Source organism: Triturus cristatus, chromosome 8, assembly GCF_964204655.1.
Source record: "Triturus cristatus chromosome 8, aTriCri1.1, whole genome shotgun sequence".
NCBI classification, from domain to species: domain Eukaryota; kingdom Metazoa; phylum Chordata; class Amphibia; order Caudata; family Salamandridae; genus Triturus; species Triturus cristatus.
This window is the reverse complement of record NC_140591.1, coordinates 720,388,243-720,413,740: the sequence shown is the minus strand read 5'-3', so window position 1 is coordinate 720,413,740 and position 25,498 is coordinate 720,388,243. Positions and strand designations below refer to the sequence as shown.

Below are 25,498 nucleotides of genomic sequence, written 5' to 3'. Positions count from 1 at the left end.
TGGTAAGAGTTTCCATTGTTTCCGGGTCTACCCCCGGTCGGTCTTGATTTCTGATCACACAATTTATGAGGAAACGTAACAGTTCCCCCTGTATCTCCACTTTCTGGTATTCCATAGCTCTGTTAATACATTCAGAATCTCGCCCTGTTTGGACAAAATGATATATATTATCTAGATGCATAGTCATTCCTGGTAGCTTCCCTAAATACACCGCGGCTCGTCTGATACGTAATGATGCCATGATCATTTCGTCCTCTTTGCCGGGCACAGGGTCATATCTACAATCTATAAGAAGTTCCTTAAGCGTGCGGGCATTTATGAGTTTGGGGGTACGTGGATGTGCTGACTCTTGAAAGGTAAGTTTATTTACTCTGGGTGGCGTAGAAAAAATGTTGGTAGCACCTCCCGTAGCCCCGTCTGGGGTATCGGGCGTGAAAGGATTCGTAGAACGCGATACAGCAACTATAGGTGTGGACACAGCTATAGAAGTAGCTGTAGGAACAGATGTGGAAACAGGTGTGCTTGCCGGAACTTGTGTCAGGATTTGTTGTTGTAGAGATACAGATACAGGATCTTGGCGTTGAACCTCCCCGGCCGACGGTCTATGTGGGGCGGGGTTAGCATACTCGGGAGCTGCGTCATTTAAATATGAGGAAAGAAAAACATCTTCTGCGGTTCTAGGATGCCCCTTAGGATGTACTTTTATTGGAAATAATGGGGGTGGCAAGTCTTTTGGTATCCCCGGAGTAGCCTTAGGTAATCCCTCGGCCAGAAGGGGATACATACCCTTCATAAGGGCATTTCTTTGTCTGTCTACTTGTTCTGATTTCACTCGTGTACCTTCTTCAATTAATAGATTTTCTCGGACTTTATTTGAATTCTCTTTATTTTTCTCTTCCTGTCGGAGTGCTTTTTCTGTACGTCTATGAGATTCTTTGCGCCATAACTCAACGGCGTCTTTCTGTGACTGTCTGGCTTTCCTTTTCCATAACTCTTCCTCTACTTTCATGATGCACTCTGCATCCCAGGTCCCAGCTGCGGGCCACCTCTGACTTTCTGGTAATTCCTTGGTGTAGTCTACCCACAAATCAAGAAATAGTATAGCGTCTAAGCCGTGCTTATGATACATGAAGTACCCTGGAGTGTCCCTAGGAGGAATAGGAACAGCTTCTTCGAGTACCCCTTTTCTAGTTGTGAACTGTCTTAATTTCGAAAAGAGCGGCATATTGAGAACTGGTCTGATACTTGATCTTGAACAAACTTAATACAATAAACACGATAATGAACAGTCATTCACACCACAATATGCAGAACGTATTAAAAAACATTTAACATTTAACATTTAACTGAGCAACGATGATGATGACGATCTAAGGAAACTTAATCACTAAACATAATACTCGGCATTAACTGAATTATTCTGAATATATATACTTGATATACTAGATATACTGCTAAACAGTACAGATACACTGCTAAAACAGTGCAGACCGGATTTGTGTACCCAAACCCGTCTTGACCGGCACAACCTATGTGCACGTCAGAACGCCTCCCCAGTAATGGTACTCACCGGGTAGCTCGGAACGGAAGGCCTCGGAACGGAACTGAACTGAACTGGACCGGACTGGACTCGACTCGACAACTTCGGACACTTCTGAGCTTCGGAAACCTGGTGGGCCTCTGTATACCTCGGATCTTGCTCTCTCAGCTAGGCTCTGGTCGGGATACTTCGCACTTCTCACCGCCTCGTCTGGGTGTTGATCGCAGCCTCAGTCGCCCCCGCTTAACCGGAGGGAGATACAGGAAATCCTGCTGGTACGCGTTGTTGTCCGTCCAGCTGTGGCAGGAGACCGGGCCTGCAACGCACCGCCGGCGCGTGAGATGAGAAAGGGTCCCTATTCGGGCGCCATTCATGTGGTAAATAATTTAATTACCGGGACTTAATTTGATACAGAAACATAATAAAAATAGCTCAATAAATAAGAGGCAGAATCCGTGGTATTAGAGGTTCGGAATGGGCTTTATTCCAATGGACGATTCGAATCGGTTGCTCCAAGTTCCATCACCACGAAGGTTCAGGAAGTGAAGTACATACATTATTGATAATTAATCACTTTCATACAATAGGCATTACAGTGAAGCAAATGCAAGAGGCGTAACAATTGATAGTGTAGATAAAACATACATACGTAGCAAAAGTAGGTGTAACTGGGTGTGACTAAAGAACGTCATCAGGTGTGATGTCATAATAGGGTGGTTCCATGAAAGAATTTCGCAATGTCAGCAGAAATACTTGGCAGAAATGCGCGCGCAGCAGCATGACGTGTGATTGACGTGCAGCTAGGGGGTGAAGGGGACTTGACATTTAGCTCTACATGTGGCGACAGATGTCTGGAGGGTCAAGTCAACCTAATCCCAAATCATATCTAACATCCTATGTTTAAAGAACTATGTTATCCAAAAGAGAGGTCTCTTAGAGTAGAATCTTATTCTATACTGACTATACTGACTGTTAGTGCGTGTACAAGCGTCTAAGTGTCTACACTAGATGCGAGGGCAGAAGTCTTCCATAATAATAAGGCTATGAATTACTTGCATAAAGACAGAGAAGCCGGGCCTTTGCTCGGTAGCTGGAAGAATGTTTACTTAAACTACTAGACAGGAATGCATTGGGCAGGGAGCGGAGCAGATAATTTCGAAGGTGAAATACAGTTTCTTGGCAGGCAACAGGCTGATGTCAGGCATCGTGAGCCACGCAGGGAATGAGACAAAGTTCATGGTCACAGATGCAGGCTCAGACTGAAGTTTCAGAGGTAGAAAGCAAGAAAAGCTTGATGACAGAATCAGGGCCTACTTGCCTGGACTGTAGAATGGCATAAGTGAACCATATAAAGCCGGTGGCCTTTCATACTTAGGAATGGAATATCCAGCCTATTCATGGCGGATCTGAAAGAGGACATGTTGACGGTGGACGCACATGAGTTTGCGTCTTCATAACTGGAACTGGAGGGAACATACATGTACTTGTGATTTATACATGAAACCGTTGGGGTCCAAGATAGGGGACATAACTGATCAGAAAAATCCATATTTCCACACGGGTCTAAAAATCTGGCAACACTGGGAGGCAGGCATTCCGACAGCGGCACTGGAGCGATAAGGACCGCTCTCCACTATCACGTATTGACTATTGACATATAATAAAGTAATCGTCATAAAGCCCCATAGTCTCCGCTTATCACTTCGTGGGCCTTGCTTCGACACCCCACAAAAACGTCTGTCCATTTCTTACTTTTTCTTTTTGCTTGGAGTTTTAGATAGATATGAGAGCGGCCAATTTTAGGGGCATATGAACCTGATGGGGGAATCGGGTGGAGAAAAACAAACCAGTAAGTTCTTTCTCCGGCATAGGGCAACCCTTTAACTTGTTAACTTTGGTTAACCCTTTGTAAAAGTGGCATTCGTTTTTAAATCACACATCAAACTGTTGAAGAAAAAGTCTTAGAACAACATTGCGGAAAACAGTGCAAGCGCATGAAGGCAAGTAAATAACAGACTTATTACCTGAGGTATGATCGACATTTTTTTCCGCAGGTCATGAAGTCCAAGTTCTGATATCAGAACTTTATCGATCCAAATTTTCCCTTCAGGTTCAGCAAGTCGAAAAAGGGCCGAAATCAGGGAGCTTTTACCAGCGCCTGTTCTTCCCACAATTCCAACCTGCAAATGTAACACGTGTTCATTATTAACTGACGGAAGTAAGGAACGTGAAATAAAAATCTATCATATTCAAAAAGAGGTAAATAGTTAGAAGTCTATCGAATGGAGGGAGCTAAGATGTGATATCATTAAATTAACAAAACAAGTAGTAACAAAAAAGGCATGTACGATCACCCAAAATAAAATGATTAAATTAATATGATATCAAGTTATTTTCAAAGCATAGAAAAGGAAGTGGGTATTGCGGTTGAATTTTCAGAAAATAAGAAGTAGTATTCTACTCTCTGACGTGTGTGCTGTTTGCAAGGGAACTAAGCAGGAGTAGGGTGCAGGGAAAGCTGCAGAGGCCTTTGGAAAGGAAAGAAATGGAGTGAGTGCCAGTTAAAACAAGAACAGTAGCCCTAGAAGATGGGCTACACAAGGAATACTAATTAAACAATGATGAAAACAACGTTAGGGATAACAACAAAGGGGAGAAACAAGGTATCTACCAACAGTGGAGGAATAGAAAAGAGAATATATGATCCATAACAAAGAATGATATAAATATAGCTGAAATTTAAAGAAGTTTTAAAAGATATGGAAGGTTTTGATTAAAACAACACGAGCAGAAAAAATAAAGGAACAAATCAAGTTAAGTAGATTATCATATGATGATATTGCTGGGTACTTCAAGAGGACATAATTAAATGTGAGGTGAAAAAATCAAATATCATTTTCCGGGGGGCATGGCTAGCAGCCAACTAACATGGCCGCTACCTGAGGGAACTCCACGCTCAATGCATTTTTCCCCACTTATCCTGTAATTAATCCTGTGGCCAAATAAAGCCAGGTCGACAGAAACCACTCCGTAACCACCGTGGTGCGACCACAGAAAGTTTGAGAGCAGTACGACCAACCGGAGGAGGTTGGGACCATGGGGCGGAGCCGCGGCCCAAGAATTGGACAGAAGCCGGGGCCTCGGGTAAGCCAGACAAGGCCAGAGACGTGAGCAGTCCGGACTCCCACGAAAGCGGAAGAGACTCAGAGAGTACAAATAGTAAAGACACCCGCTGCAAGCCACAGCTACAACACAACGGGTGAGTCGACGATGCAGCGGCCCAGGAAGAGGTTAAATCTTCAAGAACCGCGCTCGTCGGATGGACAAGAGGCGGTAGGAAGCACCCGATAGCTGCGCTGGGACCAGGGCGGAGACAGCGCATTGCCGACTCCGCCGCACATCCGATAAGGGCGTGACCGAGGCTCTGAGGGGGTGCCTGATTAGTGAACTGTGGGCCCTCGTGCTTCTGGCGTGCCCCAAATGGCCCGCCATGCAACGCAGCAGCATAGTCCGAATGTTTACGAGACAGAGCGGTGTTGGCGATGCGAACCAGTGAGAAAGTGGAACCCGTCCATGCATAAGCTGCTTCACTCAGATCCTGAAGGTTGGTGACAACAGGGCAACGAGATCGGGTTTCCCCTGGACCCTAAGCCTCTGACTGGACCATTCTGTGGTGATACTAAAGGTGGCGCAACATACTTGATGACTGGGGTGATCACGCCCGCACATGATCCCAGCGATTCTCTGAGAGGAGAAAGGATGTCTAAAAAATGAACACAAGGATAACAGAGGTAGAAACAACTACGGCAGCCCTCTCCACGGACACAGTGGCCCTGCAGAAACAGGTGCAAAAACTGGAACTGGCCCATAAGCAAATGGCGGAAAAGTTGGATGATCAGGAAGGCCGATCGAGGCGGAACAATGTTCGTCTGGTCTGGGTGCCGGAGAGTCTCAGGTGGCTGGCCTTGGATCTATTTGTCAAAGACCCTATTAAAACTCAGCTACAACCGCGTGGACTTTCCAGCTTTTTCTCGGTGGAGAGGGCCCACAGAGTACCTGGGGGACGGCCCCGACCGGGGGCACCCCCAGACCCATACTGGCACGCATGTTTAACTTCTGGGATTGAGATACGATTCTGCAGGCGGCACGCGGCACCCCCCCCCCCCCCTCCCGGTAGATAACTGCAGTGTGATCATCTATTCGGACAACACGGCAGCGGTGACCAAGCACCGCCGTAACTTTATGGACTTCAAGAAAGAACTGCGAAATAGAGAACTTAAGTACGCAATGCTGTTCCCAGCAAAACTAAGAGTAGAGGCAGAAGGGAAAAGCTGTTTTTTCTCGACACCAGAAGAGGCCCACGACTGGCTGGAGGGGTAGCGCCCTGCCATGGGACCCAGGAGGCAAAGACAAACAGACGTACCAGCCCATACCAAGAGCTTCGTCGGAAACTAGAGAGGTGGAAACATCTGGTGGCTCACAACAGCAAGCGGATGGAAACTCAGATTGATGCCACGCTTCACAGACGAGAGGACCAAAGTGGGAACACCCCATTGATGGGTTCATGAGGAGCCGATAACATTACAAGTAACTAAGCCTGGGCAAAGCACTACGCTACGCGCGCGTAGTTTGCGAAGTTTGTGCTACTTCACACTACGCGAATTGCACGTAGCACAGTGCAAACACGCATAGTGTAGCGTTGCGTAGTTCAGCGGTCATTTTTTGCTTCCTCGCGGTCCTCAACATCAAGTTGGTGACCGCGAGCAAGCAAAATGACATCCCGGCGAGACTTTTTCCAAGTTCGCGATCAGCAACATCAAGTTGGCGATCACGAGCGTGGAAAATAAACCTCCCGGCGAGATTCTCAACGCGGGGAAGTCAGGTTTCTCATTGCGAGTGGTCGCGCATGCTCGCAACCACTCGCGATGAGAAACTACCAGTCCTCGTTGAGAAAGCTGCCGCTCGAGTAAAAATCTACTCGAGCGGCAGAAAACTACAGCTCGCACTGTGCAAGATGCCGTTTTCAATGATTGCACAATGCCGGTTGCTTGTCCGCACTGTGCAATCATTGAAAACGACATCTTGCACAGTGTGAACAGGGTACTACGCAGTTCGCGAAGTGCTACGCGTAGCTCACATAGTGCGAAGTGCACTTTGCGTAGCTACGCGTAGCGCTACTTCGCGACCTACACCCAGGGTTACAAGTAACCCACGGACGGAGACCAAGCTGGACACTATTGAGTGGCGGTACCAGAGACACTTGGGGTAGTGGCAGAGACAATTTGATATGAACATTTAGCCGCAGTAAAAAGCAACTTTCAAGGAATGAATAGCGGAGAACATCGCACAGCTCTCCTCCTTATGCAAGTACACAGTTATGGGGAATAAGCACTCTGCTGAGTTGGGGTGGCAGGTAGTTTTAAATCCACCGTGCGGGGGGGGGGAGGGTACAGTTTAAGGGGTTATTGTTGGTTTTGATGCAGAACACAAATACGCTACATGATGGCATACACGGTTATAAATGGACACGCATTTTACAGGGCAACTTTCACCCTTACATAGACGATGGCACACGCACTACGAATAGGCACACCACTTGATGACTTACCCACCCAGTCTTCGATCTCCATGACGCCGCACCCTCCCTTCACTGTGATGTCATGGAAAGTAAATGGTCTTGGTGATAAAATAAAAAGGGGGCTGGTCCTCCAATACATTAAACGTAAAGGCCCAGCTGTAGCGCTGATACAGGAAACGGACTTGATGGGCACGGCTTGTAAGGCCCTGGATAGATGGGGCTACAAAATGGCGATACACTCGGAATTCACCTCAGTTTCTCGGGGTAGGGATTTTGATTAATAAACTATTCCCACTGATCCTGAACGGGTCTTGGACGGACGACCAGGGGCGGTTTGCAGCGATAGCATGTCTGTCTATATTCCACCGACGTTACACAAAGTAACTTTCCCCGCCCTGGGAAAATTCTTCTTATCACTCCCGCAAGGCGAACTCATTGTGGGAGGCGACTTCAACGCTACGATGGACGCAGCCATAGATAGACAGTCCCCAAGGGACCCAGGTAGTGTGAACCGCACATTAGTAGAATTTACTGAAGCAGTTGGTTTAATTGACAGCTGGCACAACAGATATCCACAGGAGCGACTATACACTTTTCACTCTGGTGTTCATAATAGTCTTTCAAGGATAGATTATATATTTACACTGGCAACGTGGCTAGAAGGGATATTGGAGATCTCAAATTTTCCCTGGGGCTTCTCAGACCACTCCCCGTACTTATGGCATACGCAACCTACACCCCGGGATGGCACCGTCTGTTCCCGCTTTATCTCAGATATCTCAAAAACTGTAAGATTGGGAAGGGTCTACTTATGGCTACAGAGCAATATTTTGCAGAAAATGAACACTCAGTTACATCACCAACGCTTTTGTGGGAGGCAAATAAAACTGTACTACGGGGCCATGCAATCTCCCTAGTTGTAGGACATAAACAGGCCCAACAACAGAAGATGGAGACTTTGGAGCAGGGGGTAGCCCAGGATGAGACTGATCATGCTGCAGACACCAGTGACACCTCACCACATAAGTTACACCTAGCGCAACAGGAATACAGGGCCTATGCATAGGAGGAGGTGAAAACCAAACTCACTGGCACGCAACACACTATTTACGAATTAGGTGATAAGGCAGGTAAGCTCCTAGCATGACTAGACAGAAGGGAACGGGCAAGCAGGTGGGTGGCGCAACTTAGGTTGGAGGCGGGACGATTAACCACAGACCCACAGCATATAGTTGGTACTTTGGCAGCCCATTACGAGAAGATATACACACACATGGCCACAGCCACAATAGAAGAATATCTAGCCTTCCTAAAAGACATACAAATGAAAGCACTGACCCATGAAGCAGCTCAAGCTCTAGAAGCGTATTTGCATCTGGAAGAGCTCACGCTAGCACTAGGCGCATTACATACGGGAAAAGCCCTAGGACCCAATGATATATAATTTCATAAGAAAGCAGTGACACGACTTATGCCCCATCTGTTTAATATGTATAAAGATAGTTTGGAGAAGGGGGAGTTGCCCAGGGATCAGTACCTAGCGACGATAGTTGCAATAAACAAACCGGGCAAACTGCCGCAGAAATGCATGTCCTATAGGCCAATTTCCTTAATGAATGCGGAGTGCAAAATACTAGCTAAAGCTTTGGCCATGCGGCTACAACCACACCTCACAACACTAATCCACCTGGACCAATCCGGATTTATGCCGAACCGCAACACGGCGCTTAATTTGCGGAGACTACATAGTGTCATGGCGCGCAGACATACAATTAAGGAAGACTGGGTAATTTTGTCCCTAGATGCACGCACGGCTATCGACTTTGTCGAATGGCCCTTTCTCTTTGCGGTTCTCCGCCACCTGGGATTCAGCCCAAGTTTCTGCACGTGGGTGCAGCTGCTATATACAAAACCCCTGGCGCAGGTTGTAGTGAACGGTCGCATTTCGGCGTACTTCCCTCTGGGAACAGGAACGAGGCAGGGCTGTCCCCTATCACCACTCCTCCTCACGCTGGTAATGGAACCACTGGCGGCATGGATACGAAAGGACCAGGTCATCCGTGATTTGAAGTGGGCTATGGGATGCTGTATGCAGATGATATACTGCTGTACCTGGCGTCGCCGGCACGTTTTATTAATTGTCTACTGGATATATGTGCGGCATATGGGCGGGCCTCCGGCTATACCATAGATTGGGCAAAATCGCTCCTCTACATACTCTACGGTGCCCCGCCGAGAATTCCGCAAAACTGCGAAATACAGATCGCCGCCAGCAGCTTAAAATATCTAGGCATATATATAACACACCAGAACACGCAGTTTGTCTCAGAGAACCTCACGCAGCTCCTGGCGAGATTCCACTGTGACATTAAACATTGGAGATCACTACCACTCACGCTACTGGGAAGGGCAGCCCTCTTTGAGATGATGGCTCTCCCCAGATTCCTATACGTACTGGAAAATACGCCGTTCCCGGTTTCACCGGAATATTTCGCTGCGCTAAACGCCGAGGTGACCACTCTCTTAGGGGATGGAAAGTCGGCCCGTATATCTATGACTAAACTAGTGAGGTATGACGGTAGAATCGCCCTCCCCAACATAAAACTATACTACTGGGCGTCGCAATTGATGATAATTAATCAATGGCTTCATGCACCTCAAGGAGAACCACCGTTCCGCATGGACAGGCCTCTCCTAGACACTGAGGGGATAATGGGGGCACTATATAACAAATCGAGGAAGAATAATCTCCCAGGTCCAACAGTACACACAGTGAAAATCTGGTTTGAGGCACAACGAACGCTGGGCAGGGAGGGGGTCATAACGCAGGCCGCACCATTATGGGAAACTCGACGATTGGGCAATCTACAAAATACCAAGGGATTTAGACAGTGGGATTTAATCGGTATCTCAAAGGGGGGAGATCTCTGGAAAAAAGGTGAGGTTGTCTCATTTGCACAATTACAAACCACTTATGGACTGGCACAGACGGAATCTTTCAGATACATGCAGATTAGGCACGCTCTCATGGGAGTAATTGCACCAGGCACACAACTACCAGAGGCCTAGCCACTAGAGGACAGACTTTTGACTGACCATTTGAGCAAAAAAAACATCTCCCAAACACACCGAAAATTAATAAATTTTCAGCCGGACCCCACGGCAACCCTTAAGGAGCAATGGGAGTCTAAAGTGGGTGAACTGGATGAAGCAGATTGGCAGGAAGCAATCACGCCCCCAAAAGAGGTAGCGATGCCCTCTAAACTAAAATTTATACAATTGAAAATCCTGCATCGCACTTAGTATACGCGCACTCTTTTGCATAAATTGGGCAATACGGATACACCACTATGTCTGAGACAGTGTGGTGCAGAGGGTACATTCCTACACACGCTCTGGCACTGCCTGGAAATTACATGTTATTGGGAAGCAGTTATGCGCACAATTTCAGCAGTCACAGGAGTCACGGTTCCGCTGGAACCAAAGAGATGAATGCTCAACATCTGGGAGCCTATGGACCATAATCATGCGTCTCAAGACTGGGTGACACTAGGTATGATACTGGGAAAGCTTAATATACCACAGCACTGGGGACCAAGACAAACTCCTAGCCATCACCAATGGTGTTGTGACATGGACAAGGTTATGATAATTGAAAAATCAGTCTAGGTCCATAGGCGATGCCCCAAAAAATGGTCTTGGGTATGGGTCAGATGGAACGCATTCCGAGGTAATATCTGTGAACCACAAGAGGAGGCAATATCGGATGTCAGTGACTAGTGGAACAAGACATGGACATAATGCTGTATAATGTAACCCTGTATAAATGTATGATTAATATAAAAGAGAAAATCTTATTGCTTACTGTAGAAGATGAACAATTGATGTACAATATCTTGAACCATCATGTATGCACTATTGAATATTACTGTAATGTACCGTTTGCAGCTATCTACAAAAATGCCAATAAAATGTTAAATAAACAAAAAGATATAATTTTCCTCAACTGCACATCTACAGGCATACTGAAGCTGTATAAATATTTAAGAGAAGACAGTGAAAATAAATGTAGTTGAATAACACCTTATTTGCTTCAACTGTACTAATGAACTTACCTTTGCTAACGCCTTATCTAGTAGAGACTCCATCTAGCTGCAGATTCCTCACCTTTGAATTATCCCAAGGTGTCAGACTGGATCCAGAAACATTTCGTGAGCAGCACCCTTGCACGCCGATGGTGGCATCATTCGGTTTCGCGTGGTGTCGTCCATGATGGGCATGACGTATGCAGTGCCTATATATAGGTGCCACCCAACTGCATTGACATCAGTTTCTTTTCACGACTTTCCACACCAGGAGCATGGACCACGAAGAGAACTGACCACTGGTGAAATGGTAATAACCTTGACTGTAGAAATCTATTTGCAGAACAGAAAGGGTAGGTAGGTCAGTAAGGATCTAAGGCTAGATAGAGTCTCTGCCAGATAAGGCATTACCAAAGGTAAGTAACTTGTTCATCTGATAGAGACTTCTAGCTGCAGATTCCTCACCTTAGAATAGATACCCAAGCAATATCTCCTCAGATGTGGGTCTGTAAAACAATTTCACACTAAAAAGACCTAAAGGACCGAATGGGCAAAGTGGTCATCCATACAGAACTGTTGCAGGGATTCTGCTGATACACAGAACTATGCGAAGAACCCCAGGACCTCAGTGAATTGTGGTGTACCAGAAACTCACCTCAGAACCCAGAACCCAGTATCCGGCTAGCATAAGTGTCCCATTCGTTATCCGAGATTTAGCTCGGCGGTCCCAATGTGTAGACAACCCAGAACAAGCGACTCAGTACATACTCAGGAATGGTGGGAATCGGAAATACCTGTTCGTATATTATTCTCACATCAGTCCACAACAATAATCAACAGAGACACGTTGTAAATAAAAAGGGGTTTATTTTTATAGACCACGTGTCCTAAGATGCAGTACTTTGGCTAATACAAGCAGACAAATGATTAATATCAAAACCAGCAACATAGTTACAATACCATAGAATATAAAAGGGGTGATCATATTATAATGACAGTGGATACTACCACCTTCCCTTTACTAAGAAGCTAATATTATTATTATGCTAATAGAAGGTCTCTTAGGCTTGAATAGGGGACCCCATACCTCAAAGATCAGCTTAGTGAAATCACATCACAGGAGCATCAGGAGACTTCTCGCAGGAAGGCTCGTCTTCGGTCTGAATAATAAACATGATGTCTGTGATACTAAAAGCACTAATTTTCAGGCATTTGCAGCTGCGCGTGTGTTATGGCTAAATAGTGGGCCGATCAACCTAGAGTGAAAAACATGCATTGTGTAATACCCCAGACTGTTTGTCACACCATGTACAGACCAAGGTCGCTGCGCAGAGCTTGGGATAGTAACAACAGATCGCGCTTGTGTGAAGCAAGTCTCGAGTCAACAGTCTGTTTTAAGAAATAACATGTAAACGTAGTGCCGTGTGCAAAAGCAAAAAGATGGCTTTCTAACATCTAACGTGGTTATGCTAACTTAACAATGCCTGTACGTAGTCAGAGAGAACTCACTACACGCCCCCTTGATCGAAGCACTATTTAGTAGGCAAGAAAAGAGAGAACGCAGAGTTCAGTTTCGTCAGAGCAGAACAAGGCGTAACCAATTCAAAGGATCAGAATGAGTTAAAGTCTGAAACGAAAAAAATTGAAAAGCAAAAAGGGGAAACTGTGGAGTCCGGAAAAAAAATATAATCAATTAAAAAAACTCAAAACAACCATCAGGGAGAAAGCAAAAAAAGTGTATATGCCGCGGCAGGGTGCTGTCCAGGAGCGACAGGCGCCAAGGACGATAGTTCAGTCAATCCATGAATGTATAGGCAGCATATGTGGCAACCGCTTCCAACAAAAAATCATTTTCAGGGCCAGCGAAAGTCTCAGCCATCCAATCCATCAACGAGAAGGAACACACGTGTTCTTCAATCAGCGGAGCTTCCAGCACGATCAGAGGGCACCCGGAATGTTCCTCCAAATAGCTCATAGCCAAGAAGTTGTAGGCAGCTGTAGAGATGTCCCAATTACCCAGGATCCCATGTGCTGCTCCACAAGCCATTATCCGGACACCAGAACAGGTCAACTCGTGAGACACTAAGGGCCTCATTAGTCGATCGAAATCCGGCACCGGAGACACCAGGCTGGTCAAGCACAAATCCAAAGGCCATTCAAAGGGGCAATCCAGGCAGTGTAGCACAGGCTGTACGCAGGTGAAGTAGCAATACCGGAAGGACAATCCATATGCCAGGCTTAATGTCGCCAATGGCAGAGTTCCATAAAAGTCAAGCATCCTATCCCGAAGAAGCTGCAGGCGGGACAGGTGCACGAGTGGCACAGATGGAGCAGCCATTTCGTAGTATGAAAAGGAAAAGCAGCACACCTGCCACTAGCGCCAGAAGTAGCGGAACACCTCCAAAGATGCTCGAGAAAAGGGAATGAAAAAAGCCCGGAACCACACCGAAAATAGTTTGGAAAGAGGTCACGAGACCCGAGCCCACAAGTTTAAAAAAATGAGCCAGGCCGGTCGTGGACGAGGCATTGAAAATAGTTTGGATCAAAGAGCCGAAATGCAGGGGGAGGTCAGTATTCAGAAGCGCCTGTACCTCTGTGCGCGTATTAGCAACGTGAAGGTCGAATGTTTCACGAGAGGAAGTCAAAGACACCTCTTTTTGGGACAATAAGGCTCTTATTCTGCTCAACTTGTTGAACTCTGCTTTCAAGGTTGGAATCGAAGGCCAGATGGAAGCATCCAGCCGCCCATGCGGGGGTGGAAAGAGAACATTATTGCAGCAGACCACTTTCTGCGAGACAGTTACAATATACGGGATTCCCACTAACATCCCACAGCAAGCTTCACTATTCAAAATCAAATAACTACCGTTAGCCAGCAGTGTGAAAGAAGGCGTAATCACAGGCACTGGGACACCCCGTAGGACGCATGCTAAATTCGGTGCTTGTACATTGCATGCGCCGTGTAATTGAATGTGCCTACATACCAAGGAATGGTCAGGTGACGTGGTACATTCCTCGCCTTTCAAATAAACCTCAGTCCCGTCCCTAGTACATCTATACGTAAAGGGGAGGGACCAAACCTCATGTATGAAAGCGGTGCCCAGCGGTTCATATCTACCCAAAGCATAATGTTTCATACAAGAAGTGAACTTAAAAAGCGCAAAAGGGAGAGTTATCAATCCGTGGACTAACCACGTAGCTGAATTGATCTCCGCTACAGAAAAAGGCAACGGTTCTAATTTTTCAATATGTAACAATGAATATGTAGCATCCTTCATGGACATAAATCGCTGCTTGTCAGTAAGGTTAAAGGGAAGAAATAACGATGTAGTGTTAAGATAGTCCCAAGGGACTCTCCCCGCCTTTAACGTCTGCAATGTCCATGCAAACTGCATAACAGAACGTAACTGGTTTTGACCATGATATAACACAGACATATCATCATGCACAATATCAACCACAGAAGAAACAATATCATCTAATGTATAAATCCTAGAAGAGAGAGTGCTAATGCTATTATCGATAACAGCTAAAACCTTCTCCATGTTTGCTTGGTCAATAGCTCTCAACCTGGAAGCTGCCTCAATCTGCGACAACTTCCAGACTTCGTTGTAAATAGCATACGCCCACCTTTTTGTTCTGCCACCCACAGGACCCTTAACAAAATCATTCAAATCTATTTTGTCATGTAATTGTGATAAATGATCTTTGACAGATGCCAAAGTGGAATGTCGCAGCCAAGATTGACATAACTTTCCCACAGAGTATGTAGTTACAGTATGTGACGACTCAAACCGAGGGTCTACGCGTTCCTGAGTATACCCCGGTTTCAGCCCCAGAAAACGTCGTTGACAGATATCTGAACTGCTTTGCCAATTTAACCAACCCTCACTATTAACTTTCGAAATATTGAAAGATGTATTTGAAACTAAGGATTGCAAAGCAGCAAGGGACAGATCTGTGTGGTTATCCCAATTGGGATAAGCGCCCAGATCTGGCACAGAAGGTGACTTTAATTGTTTAGAAGTAGCCAATCCAAAACAGGTGGTTTGGAAGATGGATGAATTTAAAAATAAAATATGATTTGGTATAAGACAGGCACGATGTAAAGCCTCTGTACCCTGTACCTGCCACGGCTTGGAACCCCAAACCGACTTAAGATCAATAGTAGCCTTCCATACATCATAACCTTTGATTGACAACTCGTCCATAAAGGACTTAGAATAAAGTAGCTTCGTGTGTGTCAGTCTAACCTTTGCGGCAGACTCAGGCAGCACCTTAAAATAAAACGCTGCCGGGTTGGAAACACTGAAATCGGTAAAATATGAATACTTGTTAACTAGTGTTTGTGAACTTCCGAATTCGGGAGTAGGACAGTGTTCCCATTGGGTAAAATTTACAAAATTTCTAAATGTATTTGCTTTATGCAGGAAATGATTGCCATAATGTTGAAAACAATACTGTTCCGCATAATTAGCCGCATTTTCATATAAATCTTCAGCATCAAAAGCGGCATAATATTTCAAATCAGAAAACAGTGATTCAATGGCGTGTACATCCCAATCATCAGAACGTATGTTCTGCCTAACCACATCACCCATAGAAACACGAAATACATTAGGTACATTAATGACCTCTGTAGGCCCATGAATTTGGAATTTAACAGCATCCCATGCGATTCCATCCAAGACGGGCCAGGCAGTAATATTCACAAAAGTCTGGTCCCTCTTCATGATGTGGGACGAGGAGTGGGGGGCCAAAGTTCCATTGATAAGTCTAATTGTCGATCTCTCACTCAGATAGTGGCCATCCACAAGACGGAAAAAAACTATTACAAATCCAATGGACATAAACAAAAAAACACTGAAAAGCAACAGCCAAATGTATGTCCAAGGGGCAATCAAAAAATGTCTCTTAAACCAGCTGAAAAAAACTGCAATGTTCGATGGGGGGCTTGAGGGCAATGAGTCAGTGTCAAAGGAGAAACGGGACTGTCCAAGCGCCGTAGATTGTAAAACAGGTGAGGGACCACGTGTAGGATAAGCATACTCAGTCTCTTCGGGCAAACCACCAGCCGATGGTATCAACAAGGGATCAGTAACCGATTGCATCTCGATGGCAACATCAGGCAAGGTGTTAGAAGCAAGAGTCAACATTGAATTTCTTTGCATCGTCTGGCATGAAACTGCTGGAGTCACACTAAGAAGTATCGGCCACTCGCTGAAGTTTGACATTGTCAATAGAGATGTACCTGTTTTCTTTGCGACCAGGAAGTGGAGGTAAAATGACTGTTCTTGTACCCTGCACTCCAAGCACTGGAACTGGTGCACGATAAGAGGGGCCGAACTCCTTCTTGTTCTCCACCTTCTCACGGACCAGATCACCAACTCGGGGTAGCCAGCCGACTACCGGAATCTGAACTTCAGCTTCAGATGTGGAGGGCATGTGTTCCTTCGATAGAGTGTCTCTGGCTTCTTGCAGAGTCTGTAAAACAGCACAGTGATCATCTACGTCAAAGGGTGCGGTCGACGCCGCCATGTCTAGACCATCAAGGTCTGGTACAAACATTCTGATTCCGAAGAGCATCATGTACGGGGTCCGCCCACCCAGAGACCTTCTAGGGAAATTATTAAGTGCACGTTGAACGTTATACAAATGGGCTAGCCAGTTCCGGCCTGTGCCTAAAACACGGGCGGTCAATGATTGCTTTAAGTCACGGTTCATTCGCTCCACCACACTATTACCCTCAGGCCGGTAGGGGGATGAAAATTTGACTAGGACCCCCAAATTTCTCATAGCCTCCTTGTAAGCCTTAGAGGCAAACGCAGGGCCCTGATCAGAATGGAAGGTACCACACGCAAAAGTTCCCACAAAGACACGCAAATCTCTGATGACAGTCCGCGAGTCAGCACTCCTTTGTGGCCATACCCACAGAAAACGTGTGCACGAATCCACTGCAACCAAGATGTACTTGTACGCAGTATCAGAAGAAAAAGGACCGCAGTGATCCAAATAAACACAACCAAATGGTTTATTGGATATGTACAACTGTGTTTGTGATGGGCGCGCAACAGTAGAAGGTTTAATCTGTTGGCAAATGTCACAATCGAGAACATAAGCGCGCGCTTGTTTATATAAACCGAACCACCAGTAACGTTGTTGTAGCAGAGATATAGTGGCTGACACTCCGGCGTGGGCTGACGCCAACCCCTCATGAGCAGCCAGAATCAGTGCGGGTCTGCAGTCCGCGTTGGGAATAATTCTGTCACCAACGTCGTTAATCCTCACTAATGGGACATTGTCAGGACTTAAATGGTAAATGTAACGAGAAGGAAAACCCTTCGGGTAATCGCCTCCCTTTTCTGTAGCAGCAATAGCTGCCAAGATGTCATCATCAATCTTACTCTTTGATCTGGTTACTGCTGCCACTAAGTATGTAGCCACTGCTGTTTTTGCTGCCTCGTCAGCCAAGCCGTTGCCGACAGCATGGACACCAAGTCGTTGGTGACCAAGAGTGTGAATTACATTCACGAGTGGGAGCCGTTCTTTAAAGTCTGCCACTCGAACCCAAAGCGTTTTATGCTTAATTGTGCCACCTTTTGTGTCTCGATAATCATTCTGAGACCAGAAGTGTAAATTGTCATTATAGGACTGGACACAGTAGAAAGAATCACTCACAATTAGAGTAGTGACTCGGGGATCGGCAAACTCCAGTGCAAGCACTAGAGCCCGAAGCTCCGCCAATTGCGCGGTACAATCGCCCAATGACTGCGTATGCACTGCATCAGATTGGAATTCACCATTTACGAAAGTACCTACGACAATTGCGCAAGCCGCTGAGTAGGCGTGCTTTGATCCAATTGCGGGCTGCGCAGACCCGTCAGTGTATATGACACAATGGTATTCTTCGAGCGGGCGCAAAGACAGAGGAGCCGGATGAACGAATTCATACTGCAAGAACTCTTGAGTCTGTAATGAGGCATCAAAGATGTAGGTGACGTCTGGCGACGTCAGTGTTGTGGCCCATTGTATCCACCGAGGATGCAAAGCTTTAGAATTTGGTACACTTGCCTTTGTCACCGCTTCTAAGGCGGGATAGGGTGTTACAACCAGAATCTGTTTCCCATGTGACAGTGCGCGTTCTTTAAGGATCGCCATCTGTACAGCAGTCAGAACTTTTTCGACCGCGGAAAAACGTAATTCAGCAGAGGTGTACAAGTGGGATTTGTACGCAATGGGGACTGTATCGCCCTCATTAAACGTCAAATACGTGAAACCCACGGCGCCTGGCACTATTCTTATTACCAGGTTGGTGCGGTTATCACGTGTCAGCAAATATTGTGAAGCAAGAAGGTCAGCCTGTAAAGACTGTAAAATTTTAGAATGTTCCAGCTGCCAGCTAGACTTCGAAAATGTGGGTTGTACCAAGGCGTAAAGCGGCTTGATACGCTGGGCATAATCAGGAATGTACGTACGGCCGAAATTCAGAAAGCCCAGTAGAGATTGTAATTTCTTTAGTGTCGTTGGCGCACTCAAGCATGCGCACTTCTCCAGAAAGTGGGGAGCTAACCCCTTTCCTTCATTATTGAGCTCGTAGCCCAAAAACAACACTGTATATTCCGCGATGTGAGACTTCGCAAAATTGAATTTGTAGCCATAGTCAGCAAAACTCACTACAATATTGTCGACTCGAGACAGATGCGGCAACAGCTCGTCATCCGTGAGGTAGATATCGTCAACATAGGAGTATGCCTCGGGGTCTATTCTTTCTAAGAGGGAAACCACGCGAGCGGAAAAGACGCCAGGGCTATTTTTGTAGCCCATGGCTAATCTTGTAAACTGTTTTTGTTTACCGCCCGAAGTAAACGCTGTCCACTGGCTACTCAGTGTGGACAGGTTATGGCTAAAAAAGCCATTGGAAATGTCAAGTGTCGTTTTAAATCGTTTACGCACGAGACTGTCGACTAGAGCCGAGCTATGTGTATTTTGTACCGCGCAGGTCCGGCAATGGGAGTTTAGGTGCCGGTAATCCAAAACTAAACGGTACGAGCCGTCAGGCTTCGTCACAGTGAATAAAGGGTTATTCATAGGGGACACACATGTTTCAATTACACCCTGATATTCCAATTGTTCAAGGATCGCCGCGACGTGAGGTCTAGCCTCACGACGCATGGGATATTGGGGCTGAGGCTGGGGCATAGACCGCAATGGAATCTCATGGCAGGGGGACAACCGGTCCCAACCCACCTGAGTACGATATACCGCTGGCGCAAGCGCCAGCGCCCACTCACCAGCGTACATTTCAGCTTGGTCCTTAGGCACCGTGTGCGCAAAGGACGGGAGGATTTTCTCCTCCCCTCTAGGAGCTTCCAAAATGAAGGCCGGGGGCCAATCTGCCTCCGCTAGGAGGATATCATAGGTGGTGGTCAGATTATCCCAAAAAATCCCTTTTATAGTACGTTGTATGTCACCCTCTATTAATAAGACTATTTCAAAAAGTCTATCAGGGGGAGCCACTCTGGTGTCAGCTGTTTCAACAGTAACCAATACATCAGTTGCTGTCGCCGCCAGAAATGGACGCAGAGCTTGACGGACTATGGTAATTTCCGCCGCGCTGTCTAGTAGCGTCAGCGCCCATGTCCGGTTCTGAAGCTGTGTCCGCACTATCTGAGGCATATTTTGCCGTCAGAGCCGCCACTTTCTTCTTCTGAAACGGGGGTCTTTGTCGAGCAAACTCGTCCTGCTTGCCTTTACCCTCAGTCTGTCGGGGTTGGTCACGCTGTTGTGGAGCACCCCGACCTTTGCCACCGCCTCCGCCACCAGACTGTGTAGCCGATGTTTCCTGTGAAGAACGAGGAGAGCGCGGTTCAGAAACCTGAAATCTATCAGGAGACTTAATAGTAGCACGATCTCGCAGATCATAAGTGCGTTCACTACTTGACTGTACGGGAGAGGCAGGCCGAGAGCCCTGTTTCTGCTGCTGCTTGCCCTGTTGTTTAAACGGCCACTTTTGTTTTGGAAAAAAGGGACGTTCATCCTTACCAGAAGTTCCTGCCTTACCCTGCTGCTTAGAATCGGGATTCTTGATCACAGGCTTAACTCCTAAAGAGCTACGACCCAAATCACGATATGCTTCTGCGATTATTTTAGCAAATTCCTGCGGCTTGTCCTCTTCAGCAACCTTCTTCAGTTCATTACGAACCTGAAAGTGCAACGCATCACCCTTAAGGTTTCCCATTATCATGGTAGCCACCAGGCCAAAATCTCCGAGGAGCCGCATCCCCAATTCTATCGCAGACTCCGCTCCATGGTCCTCTTGAACCTGTTTAATGATGGAGGGCAGCTGTAACATAGACGGAGTGCCGAAGCACTGCGCGTACGTCGCAGCAAAAATCTTACCCCAGGATACACAGTCATCTATATGGGGAACTAAGTCTTTAGGCAAACTAATGGTGAGGATCCTGTGTTTTTCCACAGGAGTTGTATGCGGATAAACCGCCTCTATTTGGTCAAATTTTTCAGCAAGCCAAAAAGGATACTCATCCCTTGTGAGGGGGCGCTTGCCCACAACAGAATTTACCATAACAGGACTAATGACCACCGCGTGACGATCACTAGGTTGTCCCGCACTAACAGGCGCCCCCGCCTGTACAGTGCGCGACACATACTGCACCAACGCCCTATATACTGTTATAAGGGCAGTGTGTAGTACACGCAATTCATCCACCGTCACCGTGAGGTAACGGGGATGAGGCGTAAATCCGGCTAGTACCGGCCAAGTGGCCCCCGCAATTGATAAAGGGCCCATTCTCGGCGGTATAACCACATGGGGGAGGGCGCCATTAAACCAAATCTGATGTTGCCAAGCAGATATTGGTATCTCCTGTGTCCTATAAGGCGCATAGGCGGCAGGCACGGCAGTGGCAGTGTAAGAATGAAATGTATTATCATTACCACTGACTGCCGGAATCGTCACCCAAGAGTAGAACAACTCAAAGGGGTGAGCCGCATCGGCTCCCACCACAAAGATGACGTCCATGCCCGCGTCCGGCACCCCATACTGCGTCAAGTGACGTTTCAGGGCCGCACGGCTATGCGCCGCAATATTAATTGCCATAAGGACAAGCTACACTTCAAGTATTCAGTAGCACAAGGGTTCAATAACCTTTTTAATAATCAAGCTTGAAGGAACCTATATCAATAGAACTAGGTAGGTTTGAAATCCGTCAGACTTGTTATCCGGAAACAAGAATGAGGGTGCTGTGGACTAAATGTAAGCACTACTAAGGCATTTCAACTCATAGACCAAACGTTAGGTGCGCCATGTTGCAGGGATTCTGCTGATACACAGAACTATGCGAAGAACCCCAGGACCTCAGTGAATTGTGGTGTACCAGAAACTCACCTCAGAACCCAGAACCCAGTATCCGGCTAGCATAAGTGTCCCATTCGTTATCCGAGATTTAGCTCGGCGGTCCCAATGTGTAGACAACCCAGAACAAGCGACTCAGTACATACTCAGGAATGGTGGGAATCGGAAATACCTGTTCGTATATTATTCTCACATCAGTCCACAACAATAATCAACAGAGACACGTTGTAAATAAAAAGGGGTTTATTTTTATAGACCACGTGTCCTAAGATGCAGTACTTTGGCTAATACAAGCAGACAAATGATTAATATCAAAACCAGCAACATAGTTACAATACCATAGAATATAAAAGGGGTGATCATATTATAATGACAGTGGATACTACCACCTTCCCTTTACTAAGAAGCTAATATTATTATTATGCTAATAGAAGGTCTCTTAGGCTTGAATAGGGGACCCCATACCTCAAAGATCAGCTTAGTGAAATCACATCACAGGAGCATCAGGAGACTTCTCGCAGGAAGGCTCGTCTTCGGTCTGAATAATAAACATGATGTCTGTGATACTAAAAGCACTAATTTTCAGGCATTTGCAGCTGCGCGTGTGTTATGGCTAAATAGTGGGCCGATCAACCTAGAGTGAAAAACATGCATTGTGTAATACCCCAGACTGTTTGTCACACCATGTACAGACCAAGGTCGCTGCGCAGAGCTTGGGATAGTAACAACAGATCGCGCTTGTGTGAAGCAAGTCTCGAGTCAACAGTCTGTTTTAAGAAATAACATGTAAACGTAGTGCCGTGTGCAAAAGCAAAAAGATGGCTTTCTAACATCTAACGTGGTTATGCTAACTTAACAATGCCTGTACGTAGTCAGAGAGAACTCACTACAGAACTGACTGTCAAAGCAGTAGTGCTTGGAAAACATGTGCAGTGATGCTCATGTTGCTGCCCGACAGATGTCCAGGACCGAATCTCTGTGCTAACGCAATGGTAGCAGCCTTGGCTCTGGAGGAATGAGCACACAAACCCTCAGGGTGTTGCTTTTTGGTTAGCGTGTAGCAGATTTCAAAGTAGAGCATGATCCATTGGGAAATGGTACGTTTCTTGGCCCCGACATATCTCACGAAAAATTCATTGTCCACCTAGAATGGTCTTGTGCCGTCAAGGTAGAACAACACTGTACTCTTTGTGTCCAGCCGATGGAGTCTCTCTTCTTCCTTCGACGGATGAGGCAGAGCATAAAAGGAAGGCAAAGTGGTGGACTGGCCTATGTGCAATGGGGTAACTACCTTCAACAAAGATGCTCGAGTACAAAGGACCAGTTTGTTTGGGGGGAAAGGAGATGTAGGGAGGCAGGAAGGACAGTGCCTGTAGCCCACTGACCATCTAGGTATATGCAATTGCCACCAGAAAGGTCGTCTTGATGGTGAGGAGCTTAACTGGAAAGAGTAAAGCAGCTGAAAGGGAGTGCACGTTAAGAAAGTAAGAACCAAGTTAAGGTCCCAGTGAGGCAAAACAAAGGGAGCTGGAGGACACGTGTTGTAGACCTTTACGGCACCTATTTACAATAGAGGACTTGAAGACAGAGGGTTGATCTGGCAGCCACAGAGAGGCAGAGATGGCAGATAAATAACCCTTCAAAGTGCCCAATGCAGAGCTCTGCTGGGCTAGGGTAAGATAAACAAAAGAACCTGGGAAAGGGGAGCAGATAAGGAATCAATCTGTTTCTCAGCACACCATGCCACAAATGTATTTCAATGGCCTGCGTATACCGTTTTGGTGGAGGGATGCTGGGCTGCCAAGATAACATTGCAGGCATCGGGCGGAAGAGAAAAGCTGTCAACTGTTGCCGCTCAAACTCCATGTATGAAGGAGGAGCATTGACAGGTTTGGGTGGAGAACCCAACCCTACTGCTGCGACAGGTCCTCCATAAGGGACAACCTAATCAGAGGACCAATGGTCATGCACAACAGCTCGGCATACTAATTTGTCCAAATCCGATCCAGAGCCACAAGGATGACTTGGGCCTGGTCGTTCCTGATTTACTTGAGAACTCTGGGCAGGGTTGGTATGGGCGGAAAGACGTACAGGAGGCCTCAGCTCCACTCGAGATGAAAATTGTCTCAAAGCAAGAGCTGCCTTGGAAACTCCAGCAAGAAAATATGCTAATATTGCACATTCTCTGCAGTGGCGAACAGATCCAACCAAGTCTCTTCCCACTGCTGAAAGAGACATTGCACCACCCCCAGATGGAGACACAATTCATGATCCACAAGGCATCTTCAACTGAGTTTGTCCGGTCTGGTGTTCAGAGATCCCAACATGTGCTGAACCACCAGGGAAATGCCTTGATGTATTAGCCATGTCCAGAGGTGCAGAGCTCTTGACAAAGGGTCCACGACCCCACTCTACCCTGTTTGTTGCAGTACCACATGGCAGTGATGTCATAAGTAAACACCTGCAGGTGCCTCCCCTTGATGGAGGGTAGAAAGACTTTCAATGACATCCGGATTGCTCGGAGATCCAACAGATCCTGAACTGCTGAACGGAATAACACCAAATTTTTGTTATTTGGTGTAAATCAATTCAGTAGTTTTGGAGATATTAAAGAAAAATCTAATCTGGACATTTAAAAGCGCAAAACCTCCACGAATCATCCCAATTTCATGCAGAGATCTGATTTGCGGCCAACACTTCAACCAGGAAGTGCTGGCAGCCAATTTGGGACTAGGTCTCAGCCAAGTCCCAAACATAAAGGTGAAAAAAGAGAAGAGGCAGGGTAGGAATACCCTGAGCAGCCCCACAGGGCAAAAAAAAATATATTTTTTAAATGTTGCTGTGATTTTGCAGCAGATTCACGAACTCGTGGCAAAATCGAAAAAACAACCCAGCGCGGTCTCCTGCACTAGTTCCTAGTTGGACCCCAGGTGGGCCAGGTTACAGTTTTTTATTATTGTAAATAATATGGTGAGGGGGTGCACAAGGTTCCCTCCCCATGGCCAATCTTGGACCCAGGGACCGCCACCTTCCCACGGCAGGCTGCATCTTAATTTAACTGGAGGGGGTGCATGCCCCCCCCCCCTTCTGAGGCTCTTAAGGGCCCTGGATATCATCAGCTCCATGGGGCTTTACAAATATAATGGAGGGGGGCCACGCCAACCCACCTCCTAAGCCTCTAGGGAGCCCCCCCCCCCCTCCTTGGTCCCTTAGGACCCTGGGGACAATCACTTCCTCAGGGCCAGAAGTAGAGAAAAAGAATTATAGAAGGGCCTCTTCTGAGCCAAATCCAGCCTCAGGGACAACCACGTCCCTGGAGCATGCCCTAGAAGAACAAAGGAGAGGGGCGCAGAGCCCCCCTCGTGAAGCCAATAATGACCCTGGGAATTGCCAGTCCTCATGGCTGGCTCCCTATGTCCCAGGGTGCCCACCTCTGGGATTTAGCTGTCTGCTCTCGCTTGGTGGGAGCTTTAACAGCTCCCACCAAGGGCAAACAAACAGTAACTAAGCTTCCAGTGGGCAGGAGCAGAGAAACTGCTCCCTCTCGGGGGGGAACGGATTTTTCATCTGAAAACATATGGAAGAATTGATCCAACAAGCAGAGAGCATATTTATTTGCTGCTCCTTACGTGTGGGAGCAATGTTGGCTCCCACTGGAGGTGAGGATCTGCAAGAACCATAGGGTCACTAAGTTTTCCCCATATGGTCCCTAAGGCTGGAGACTGGGTGCCCTGGTTGGGCTCCAGGGCACCCAGAATGAAAAGGCCATGCCCCGGGAGGTGGGTTCCCCTGGGCTGAAATCCACCGGGGGAGGGGCCTGTGTGGTTCCAATCCCCTTGGAAAATGTAAAAACCTGAGACCATGGCTCTCCATTGAATTACTCTGAGTAGGCAAATGCCCCAAGTCATCCGCAAGCTCTGCAC

The 25,498-nt window shown here is 46.8% G+C and overlaps 1 protein-coding gene across 1 annotated transcript in view; it reads right to left on the bottom strand.

Annotated features, from left to right (window-relative positions):
• ABCC4 (ATP binding cassette subfamily C member 4 (PEL blood group)) overlaps positions 1-25,498 on the bottom strand; it is a 1,516,984-nt gene that overhangs the window by 293,711 nt on the left and 1,197,775 nt on the right. The window contains exon 26 of the mRNA XM_085622127.1: positions 3,565-3,720. Within this exon, the coding sequence (XP_085478253.1) occupies positions 3,565-3,720 (156 nt within the window). The remainder of the gene's footprint in view (positions 1-3,564; positions 3,721-25,498) is intronic.